General features: G+C 37.4%; 1 protein-coding gene across 2 annotated transcripts; it reads left to right on the top strand.

Annotated features, from left to right (window-relative positions):
- The first annotated feature begins 1,175 nt into the window (after positions 1 to 1,175).
- Positions 1,176 to 9,168, top strand: LOC103720768 (probable E3 ubiquitin-protein ligase RZFP34). 2 transcript variants are annotated; one of them, XM_008810653.4, is made up of 12 exons: positions 1,177 to 3,704; positions 3,786 to 4,402; positions 4,661 to 4,748; positions 5,614 to 5,673; positions 5,780 to 5,812; positions 6,057 to 6,134; positions 6,263 to 6,306; positions 6,426 to 6,466; positions 7,097 to 7,179; positions 7,298 to 7,389; positions 7,479 to 7,590; positions 8,309 to 9,168. In XM_008810653.4, the coding sequence occupies exons 2-12, from the start codon at positions 4,209 to 4,211 to the stop codon at positions 8,411 to 8,413; spliced, it is 930 nt and encodes a 309-aa protein (XP_008808875.1). In that variant the 5' UTR covers positions 1,177 to 3,704; positions 3,786 to 4,208; the 3' UTR covers positions 8,414 to 9,168. The 2 variants fall into 2 exon arrangements, with proteins under 2 accessions (XP_038987209.1, XP_008808875.1); XM_039131281.1 differs by having other exon boundaries at positions 1,176 to 4,402.
- The last annotated feature ends 1,690 nt before the right edge of the window (positions 9,169 to 10,858 follow it).

The following is a 10,858-nucleotide window of genomic DNA, read 5'->3' as shown; positions in this document are numbered from 1 at the left end:
CCGCAGTATCCAATTTCTTTCCTCTTAATGCAAAAGGGCATCCACACTTCTTTGTCCCACAGGCAGTCTTTATTCGCTTTTCTTTTTTGGTTCGGTACGTCCCACCCCTCTCACAACCTAACGTAATTCTGGGTTTCTTAGAAACGGTACATGCATCAGATGATTTGATTACAACAACAAAACCATTTCGCCTCCCAGCTTCACGACACCAATTACACAAGTCCTCTCTACTCTTGAAGATCTATACATTAAACAATTTATGTAAGTACACAGTTGTAAAAATAGCTCGCTAAACTAATACAAAATTGCACAATACATTATAATACCTCGTAAGTTGTAAATTCGCTTGTGTAATCCAGTACAAATTCTGATCCAATTATACTCGATTCGGTTGTAGCATAGCCCTACATATAAAATAATTTATCACCAAGAATTAATGAATCAGAGGATCTGTTCGGCACAAAATTCAGCACGGCACGCGATTTGGCACCAGAAGCCTTCTGTTCGGCTGCACAGTGCCGAACAGAAGGCTTCTGTCCGGCTCTGTGCAGCCGGACAGAAGCCTTCTGTTCGGCACCGTGCAGCCGGACAGAAGCCTTCTGTTCGGCACCGTGCAGCCGAACAGAAGGCTTCTGTTCGGTTGAGGGTTGCCGAACAGAAGGCTTCTGTTCGGCACTGTTCAGCCGAACAGAAGCCTTTTGTTCGGCGATCCAGTGCCGAACGGAGCACGAACCGTGAAAAAAAAAAATTTCGAAACAAGGTGGAACACGTACCTTTGCGGCCGATTCTTCGTCCCAAATCACTAGTTGCTTGTCCATGCTTCGAATGGGGCTTAAATCTCCTTCAAAGATCGCCTAAACGATGTAAATGGATCGAGGGGTTTAAGGGGGGTTTGAGGGGGTTTTTTTTTTTTTCTTTTCAAAATGAAACGGAGGAGGAGGAAGGGGGGTGTATGAGAAAATCTCAAGGGCAATATGGTAATTACACTAAAGGTTAGTTTGGATATTTTCTTTTTGGTTTTTGGGGGGTGTCCTGAGCAATAGGGGGGGTGTATATAGAACTACCCAACCGATGCCCCTGCAAATCCAGCCTCGCCTGCAAATAAATACCACAGATTTCGTGGGGCGCTGGGACCTGTCGCCATCTCCGAACTCTCTCGAAACGCAAACCGTCCTGTCTCTTTCTCACCGTCCTGTTTTTAATCCCTCTCCTTCCGTGTTCTCTTCTCGACCGCCTTGACGAACGAGGAAGCTAGGGCGATCTTGATCCCGTTCTCTCTCTTTCTTCGATCGGACTGCGATCGTCCGTCACGAAGATTGATCGTCCGAAAAGTTCGTTCGGTCTTGCAGTTTTTTATTATTTGTTTCTTATCGTGCTAATTTTTATGATCGGTAGGTTTTATTTGTCGCAGTGCTTCAGGTTATTCACGTTATCTGCGAGAGTTGATTCAGATTTTAGGGTTTATAGATGAAACTGCCATGATTCGAGTTTCTTCTTAAAAATTAGGTTATATAGGGAATATTAACTATCTTGGTGTGAATACAGGTGTTTCTGTGAAAATATTGATTCTTTTTTAAAATTTCTCGAATCTTGCTTTTCTCTTTTACTGAGTTCTTTGAGTGTATGTGATTGAGCATGTCCTAGAAAAAACATGAATGCTAATGCTTGTGATTTAGCTTGGAAATAGGCCATTTTATATAATATATTTATGCATATCTGTTGATCCTAGAATCATGCATGAAGTGCTTGTGATTGATTACTAGTTTAGCATGCATTGTTGGAGCTGGCAGTGGGTTGACTTCATGACTGGATTTTTTTTTGTTTTGACTTATATTGCGGAGAAACTCTACTCTTGCATCACAATGTATCTGTTGGTATATGTCTCACTGCTTTGATGATGGTTTCTTTAAGGTGAAATTTGTGTATTTTAATTGCACTCTCCAGGATATCCTGGTAGTGATGAGATGAGACGAGCCTTGCTTAAGATAATTTTACTCAAAACTTTGAAAATCCCTATCGCATAAACCAATTCTTTTTGTTATTTCCTCTTTTCCTATTATATTCTTGTACAGTGTTTCTCTAGGAATTGTGGAATTGTTATGCATTGATGGGTGATCGTTGAATTTTTGATGTTTAGTTATCTTTGGTCGTAAGAATGTTGTTGTTTTCACTGAATATGATCGACTCAATTGGTTTGATTCAAGAATTGTAGATTGACTGGAGTATTTCTATAGATTGGAATGGTAGCCTGATGATCAGAAATATTTTGCAAGAACATTTGGGGTTGTGTATGCTCTCTCTGATGAAGGAAGTTTCCAACTTCACTGACATGGAAGCAGTAAAAGTATGGATATGTAACTGATTGGACAGGCAAGGATAAAAGGACTACGACCCAAGCTGTTGGAATATTCTACAGCTTGATATGCGGTAGGTTTTTATAGCTAAAACTTTGAACCATTAGCATAGTTCAACCATTTTTACCTTTGCAGAGTTACCCTATCCCCTGCTGGCTCAAATAGTAGCTGGGAGTTGCATTATTCCCAAGCAATAAGCTCTCTAGATATACCCAGCCTGCAGGAATTTCCGACACCCATAGTTGAAGATTATTCACACCCCAAAAGAGGATTTTGATGCTTTATCTTATTTTTGTTCCTTTTATAGCGTATAGCTTTCTAGATGGCTAGTCTATCAAGTAATTCCTCTGTTCTCTCTATTTCACTGAACTCATTGAAACTTTTTGTGTAGTCAGTTTTTTGTGTATTTTTTGTTGCCCATAACAAATTTAGTGCCAGCCTCTTGAATCAAGTGTTCTTTTAATGTGTGACTTAGCTAATCCAGAATAAGTACGCATCACTTGTGCAAAAGTCATGGCCTAAATTAAGTTTAGATGCCATGAGTTTAAGCAGAAATAGTTGTCACTTCCATTTTGAGCAGAACTAGTTTTGCTTATTGAGATACTAAAACAGAGGGCTTATTGAATTCCTCTTGTTATCCCTTTTATGTCCAGAAGTTAAGATTTCATCTTCGGATGTTATGCCAGACTGAACAGTAATAAAACTACTTTCAGTTTTCTAGTTTGTTGCGATCAGTGGATGTTGTTGAGATTGACTAACAGTGTGTGTCCTGCTAAAATAGTTTTCTTTTTGTCATTATCTCTCATCACCTGATTCATACTTCTAAAGGACCTTAAAGACTTCTAAACATTACTTCGCTCTTCCGAGAAATAGATACTGATGCTCTAAATGTACAACCATAAGTATAAACATATTATAACTTTAGACTTGAGAAAACAACAATATTCATGCTCTGTGGAACTATTTTAAACTGCATGCTAAGCCTCAGCTACATGGAGAGTTGTTTGGAAAGTCAGTGCCTTCATAATAATTGTATACTGGAATCATGTCCATCATTTCGAGCGGACAAGTACAGAGAACGCGTGCAGGTTTTGCTGCCACAACGTTGTGGTGATCAAGATGCACAGGGTCATCAATTTGTCAGGTAGGAAAAGTTAGGCATATCTTCAGGGTCATCAGCAAAATGTTAGAAATCGAGGTAATCAAAAGGAAGAAGAAGGCATCAATGATGGTTCCATGTAAACCGTCTTGATTGGAGAAATGAATGGTGTCTGGGTGAAATTGAGAGATGTATGTCTAATTTTAACAATAAGAGAGGTTCTCTGAAGATGAAGCTGGTGGAAGGCTGAGGTAGGTCCACCCTTTTATTTTAACATATAATTGTTTTCCTTCTTTTTTGCATTTGATGCTGTGATGTATCGTTTTTACCAGAAATGGGGCGAATCTGCTGCTGGTGCACACTTTTGTTTGATTTGGTTTTCGGACTACTTCGAGCGATAAAGTGATTATTAATTAGTGGTTACTATTTACAGCTGGAGATTCGATGGTCCCTCAGTGCAGCGTAAATGTTGTTAGGTGGATTATTATAGCTGTACTTGTTCTGATGAATCCATCTCTTGGAGTTATGCTGATTGGAGCTGTTCAACATGACTTGGATTGTGTGCTTGATGATATGAATTGGTCACCGCAGAATTCAAGAAACCAACAATATCATGCAGTATTTTCCTGGTTTAACTGGGACTTACTGCTTTATCTATTTAGAATAATTTTGCTGAATGTCTTCAAATATGCAGGTGTTTCAATTCTTGTAGTCACGCTATCATAGTTAACTTGGCAGTAAAAAATTGAAACTAGATGGAGGATTTGGTCAATAATTTGGAGTCTCGTGTTTGCAACATGCATGGTTCAAACGGGCAAGACAAACAATTGCAGACTGCCACTGCATGCAATGACTCACCTGGTAAAAAATGCATTCCCAGTGAAGAAATGACAGATGGTTTGGACTCTGCCGCTACTGAGAGATTAGAAAAGGGACTCATGCAGTATGGGTATGCTTAGTTCATCTGTTCTCTCTCTCTCTCTCTCTCTCTCTTCTTTTTTTGCAAGAGATTTTTCTTTGGTCATTTAACTAAGCCAAGATATTGAATGAAAAGATTTGAGTTGCAGCATGTTGGAAACCAATTGTATGATAGAAGTTGTGTAACATGTACCATGCAACATGGTTGCTTGTTTAACCTGATCCTGATACTGTCCTATGGCCTTTCGGTCAGGGCTATGATTAAATTTTGACTCTTTACCCTTCGCAGATGTCCACACTATCGGCGAAGATGCCGCATTCGAGCTCCCTGCTGCAATGAGATTTTTGATTGTCGACACTGCCACAATGAGACAAAGGTCAGCTTATCAAACCCATTCATCTACGGTTTTGGGAATTCAGTTTTTTAGTCATGTGAGTTTATTTTTTTTGAGCAAAATGGTGGGGATACCATGAATTGTGGTCTTATGAATTTATTGCTTAATAGACTTCTTCTAATAACTTGTTCTTGGAATATATGCCTTTATGTGATCTAGGATTGTATCTATCAAATTATTGTATGTACTTGGAGATAAAAAAAATGAACCACAGACAGAGATATTGCAATTAGGTAGTTCCTGGTCTTGGCTGAGTGTATGGTAGTTATAGACCTGCACATATGATCAGATTTGTTTGTTTTCTTTTGTTTTTCCTGGGTTTAATTTGTTTGATAACTTATTCTTGCATCATTTTTTTTTAATTTTATATTTATTTATTTTTCAAGCCATTAGATATGAAAAACATATGCTAACATGATAAGTAGGTTTCACAAAAGTTTATCTTTCATTTGGTTTGATTTTATTCATTCATTTTTCCTGAAAATAGGCACTTCTTTTATCATTTTCTCCCCAAGTTAGCTTGCATGCCATGCTTGTCAACTAATTGTTTAAAGATTCTTGTTCTTCACAATTTCTGCAATTATGGATGTGCATTGTTTCAATATGGTTTTTCATATATGACTTGATTTTCACTACAACCCTTTTTAACTATCGACCTGGTCAGAATTTTGAAAGGTGTATTTCTTTACTAAACATGCTGTTAAATAAAATAAGCTATCAACGGTCCTAATAGTTTCTTCCTACACAAAATTTCATTTAACTTACTAATTTGTCTGTAAGAAATCAGCACTGCTATCAAGTTGGATAAACATATGAAAGACTAAAACTCACTGGTTTGATTTGACAGAATTTGATTAATGTTGAACAGAAGCACAGGCACGACCTTCCGCGTCAAGAAGTGCAACAGGTGGGACTTCCATATCACCCCATATATATATATATATAATCTGAAACAATTTTACAATTATTTACTCTTAATAGAGCATTTAGCTTGACTTTGTAATTTCTGTCAGGTCATATGTTCACTGTGCAGCACTGAACAACAGGCAAGTGTCTGTCTACAGGCTGGGCATGCAGCATTCTGCTTTCTATCACTGGCATTGTGGCATCATCCAATGATTAGTAACATTAGTATCTAGATATTGTGCTGTCAAGATGCTTGCAAACAAGTGGCAGCTGTTCTTAGGCTGTGATTTTCTTCAACATCTTGTGTTTACTAGTAATTTATAAACCGTCCACAGTTTAGTTGCTCATTCATCTTTTGGTATAATTTTCTTGTATTGTCAACAGGTTCGGCAAGTGTGCATCAATTGTGGTGTATGTATGGGGAAATACTTCTGTGAGACTTGCAAATTTTTTGATGATGATGTCAGTAAGCAAATTGCATCTTGAATGCTTCTCTTCTTGCGCTTCTTTTTTTTTTTTTTCTCTGTAAGGTCGCGACATTCTTTTTCGCCCTTATATCTGTATTTGACATATTATATTTAATATTTCAGACATCAAAGGAGCAGTACCACTGCAGTGGTTGTGGAATCTGCAGGTTTGTTCTTGCCTTCTGCTTACCTGCTTATATTTTATTCATGAATAGTGCTGTTTTGTAAGATCAAGGTAACTCATATTTGATCATAGTTATGACATGAAAATCTTTCTTTTTGATAGGATTGGTGGGCAGGAAAATTTCTTCCATTGCTATACATGTGGTAATGCCCCTGATCTTATATTTTCTTGGATGGTTTCTTTTTCTCAGTGATTATTTTGATCACTTCAGTTTTGGCCCTTTATTTGGCCATCTCCTGGTTCTCTCTAGAGTGCCTGTACTAGGAAGCTGTTGAAGGGATATCTTATCTTCCAGATACTGGGAGAAGATAATGTTATTAAACCCATTTTGTTTATTTTGATTTTGTTTGCTGTACATTCATATCCAATGCTAGCAGGCTGCGTGCTGTATTATTAGTCCTGGTTTTACATATTCTTCTTTTCAATATGGTTCGGGCATCCATCCAGTGATTGTATCTCAATTAATGCAAACTTCTCTGAATTATTCTCTGTGGTTTTATTTAGCTCTTAGACTTTTCCTCAGGAGTGTTCATTCCATAAGATTTGCTGTATTATGCAGCATAGCTACAAAATAAAACATTCTTTGAACATCCTTGTTTCCTTACAGTGAATTGCTGAACTGTGCAGCAGTATTTATATTCTTTCATTCAGCTCGATGAACTAAGTTCAATTTATGTGCATGGAGCACATTCTTCATTGTATATTGATTTTGCTCCTTGTCCAGCATCCGTTGCTGATTTCTTTGTACCCTGTCCTTTATTTTCAAATTGCAGGTTGTTGCTATTCGATCATATTAAAGAATAGCCATCCATGTGTGGAAGGAGCAATGCATCATGATTGCCCTGTGTGCTTTGAGGTGAGTTTTTGTTTTTTTGTGCTCTCTCCCATGGAAAAAGGAAGAAACTTCCACCTAATTTGCTGAAAAGGAGTACTAATTTTCCAAGGTTTAATGATAACATTTACATGGTTCACAGTATCTGTTTGAATCGACAAATGATGTCAGTGTCTTGCCATGTGGCCACACCATTCATGTTCACTGTTTGAAGGAAATGCAGCAGCACTTGCAGTATGTTCAATGTTCCTCTGTTTCTTTATTTTCCAATGCTATTTTTTGGAGTTCTGCACTTTCTAACTAGAGAAAAAAAAATGCTTCAGGTATGCGTGTCCCCTCTGCTCCAAATCTGTGTGTGATATGTCGAAAGTATGGGAAAAATTGGACATTGAGATAGCAGCCACTCCAATGCCTGAATCTTACCATAACAAAATGGTTCGTTTTCAATACTCCGATTCCGATATATGCAACAAAATCATTGCTCTCAATATGTGTACTGTATTTCTCATTGGTATGCGGTCGAGTGAAAGAACGACTTCAGTTGGAGCATTTCATTTCTTTGAAGAACTCAATATAAATATTAAAAAAAAGGGTCCAGTGTATGTCCATATCATATTCCTTTGGGTATGCTCATTATAACAGCTCAAGTTTTCACATAGAAGCTTCTTGATGATTGTTTGTGATATTCAATTATATACATACCTTAATGAATTTTCTATCACTATTGCCAACCATTGCAAGTGTTTTCAACATGTGTAAAGGAAAACTTGCACGTATTGAATTGCTTACAAAATTGCAGTGGAAAATGAACTTCTAAGCAAGTCTGTTGATATGTGGGCTTTATAATAAGAGCAGGGTCATGAAGTTTGTTGCTGTTATCAGTCATATGTTAATTTCATGCTTTTGAGATTTGTTATTACTTTAGTTGAGAAATATTCAACACACATACATGTGGCTGGATCTAGCACTTCGAGATTTGCTGTACTTTAGCTTCCTTTGGAGATATATCCAACACATACATGTGGCTGGATATAGCTTTTTGGGATTCACCTAAGGTTTTTAGTTTATGTTTTCTGCCTTCTCTATGTCCTCATCTGCTTAGTTTTGAGTTAAACTACCAATCTACTAACTGATGGAAATGGCATAAGTGCAGGTCCGCATCCTGTGCAACGACTGTGGAACAACATCACTTGTCCAATTCCATGTAGTTGCTCAAAAATGCCTCAACTGCAAATCTTACAATACTCGCCAGACCTGAAGTCAGGACATACCTCGGGTTTCAAAACTGGCTTTTTTCTACCATGAGAGGATTGCTTTGGAGCAAGTGATTGAGCTGGTCGCTCTAAGGGGTGAGAACCTTCTTCATTGCCCTTACCTTGCATTTGCCCTCCGCCACAACGACGAGGAAGCAGCTTTCATCACTTTGTACCTGGAATAAGCGAGTAAAGTTCAGTTGTTGTTTGATGGCTGAGGGTGCAATACTAGGTTTTGGGCCCCTGGATGTAGGCATATAGCCTACGCTGCTTAAATATATCCCTACTGAAGCATGTTGAAACCAATAGTACTTGTTATTTCTGGGTCTTGTGATTCTTTTTAGTTTTATCTATTAGCAGCTTAGAATAGTTTTCCTCGCTGGAGCACAAGCTCATCTGGGTCATGTACAAGTAGTTGAAGTCAGTTTGAATGTCTTGACCTTTAGATCATCTAGGCTTTTTTATGTACTGATGCCATACAACAGTAGCAGGCCCGTAGTGAAGCTTCAACAGGGAAAGAGGTGTTAAAACATTCTTGTTTTTGTGCGTTTAGTATGTTTAAGGTATAGACATTTTGACGGAGGTAAAGCTGGTATTCTTGTAGTATGTTTGTGAGGTGGCTGGCGAAAGTGATAGCCGGAAATACTGTACTAACGTGATTAAGGATTCTCTTGACGTTGGGTCCAGGAATGACATGCTGTTGCAACTGATCAGTGTAGCCGTTGTATTATCTTATAGTATGATTACTTAATCAGTGGATGCTAATGGTAACCCGGAGGATTAGATGCGAATTTTTTGTTATAGCATTGTTCATTACTTATGCTGCTTCCAAGCAACTTGCCATTGCCGTATGTTTAGCTTACGGATGGACCTGGAGGGTGGAATATGATTCCTAGTGCAGATCCTGAATAACCAACCAATGCACTGATTAATGTCTAAATAATGAAAAATGTCATGTTACATGTTCATGATAATTATTCAATGAAATATGATTACTGACAGAAGGTGGTGCAATCCAAAATATTTTTGAGCTAGTCCAATTATCAGAGGTTGGGAGATGAGGAGCTTGTGGGGTTTGCTAAGTTAGCCAGCTATATCTTCGCTTGGCCTAATTCAATCCAACTCCTGTCAGCCCAACTTGCAGCGTTACAAGTGACACCTAATGGATGAAATGTCGACGCAGCAATCAGTATCGGCAGAAGCAGATACAGCAAATCTTTTTGTTTTTTGTTTGTCTCGCCGTTCCGGTTTAACTATCCATCCATCATCAGACCTGATTGGATGGGCTTGACAGGTCAACTAAATGATGTGGTAAAGAAGGACAGGAGTCAAGTCGTAACATGTGTTCAATCACCAAATAATCACGCAAGGCCACTAGCTTGGAGCGTAACACGCACTCCATACAAAATAATTCTGCATAAAGCCTTCCGTGTGGAATTTATTGGTAATATTCAACTATTAGAACGTCATTAGAGTTTCAAAGCTTCTTTGTAGATAATAAACTTTTTGCAATTATTCTATTTTTTATCATAACTATTGCTACTGTTGCCTTAATTTTTCTCTTAAGCTGATCTCCACCCCTATCTCTACTTTATAACATTATAAAGTGAACTGTAGGGTCAAACTCCATTTCCAGGTTTGGCACTATTTTTTTTTTTTTTTTTTGAACGAATGTCCTTCTAAAAATCATATTTTTTATGAATATTCTTACAAAATTTATATTTATATTTATACTTTCTTAAAATACTTATTTTTTTATAAGTACCCACGCCAACTAATGTAGTTAAAAAATTAATAATTTTAAATTAAAATGATTGAAATATTTTTAATGAATAGACATGTAAATAGAAATATTTATAATATGTTAGAAGAACTATTATATTAAGAGTTTTTTTTTGCAAAAATAGTATTTTATAAGGATATTTATAAATTTTTTAAAAATATTAATGTAAATTTAAATTTTTAGAAGAATATTTATTAAAAATTATTTTTTATTATCGTCTCTGAAGTCAGCATTTCATGATTTCCGCATTGCAGAAAGCAAGGGGAAAAAAAAAAAGACTACTCCAAATTAAGCAACTGTCTTATTCATATTTGGAGCAACAGTCGTCTGATGGGGCCATTACTGGAACCTAGTGGATGGCACCACAACCGGACTGAGAAAAACTATATTTTACATTACGTGCACCATTATTAATTACAGCTGCTTATTTAGCCGCTTGATCTTATTCATCAAGCGATCACCTCTGTACATTATTATAGAAGCAGAGAGTTATGATCAGCGTAGCGCACAGCTATATAGTGCGCATGACTTGGTTATAACATCTCTTTCTTTGGCACAAGCAAGTTCACGCGATAAGAAATAAAAAAATTTCTATCCACAAATCACATATTTGCGCGGTCCGTCACCCGAAACCTGAAAATCGATCTTTTAACCCAAAAGCACACCC

The sequence above is a fragment of the Phoenix dactylifera genome, chromosome 11 (assembly GCF_009389715.1).
Source record: "Phoenix dactylifera cultivar Barhee BC4 chromosome 11, palm_55x_up_171113_PBpolish2nd_filt_p, whole genome shotgun sequence".
Taxonomy (NCBI): Eukaryota; Viridiplantae; Streptophyta; class Magnoliopsida; order Arecales; family Arecaceae; genus Phoenix; species Phoenix dactylifera.
This window is presented reverse-complemented; position numbering and strand designations above follow the sequence as displayed.

What these genes read in the sequence shown, in the direction of transcription:
- LOC103720768 (XM_039131281.1), top strand. Translation starts at nt 4,209, where the DNA reads ATGGAGGATTTGGTCAATAATTTGGAGTCTCGTGTTTGCAACATGCAT. An exon ending in ACTGCCACAATGAGACAAAG is followed by an intron (nt 4,749 to 5,613) that starts GTCAGCTTATCA and finishes TTGATTTGACAG; the next exon opens with AATTTGATTAATGTTGAACA. An exon ending in AGTGGTTGTGGAATCTGCAG is followed by an intron (nt 6,307 to 6,425) that starts GTTTGTTCTTGC and finishes TCTTTTTGATAG; the next exon opens with GATTGGTGGGCAGGAAAATT.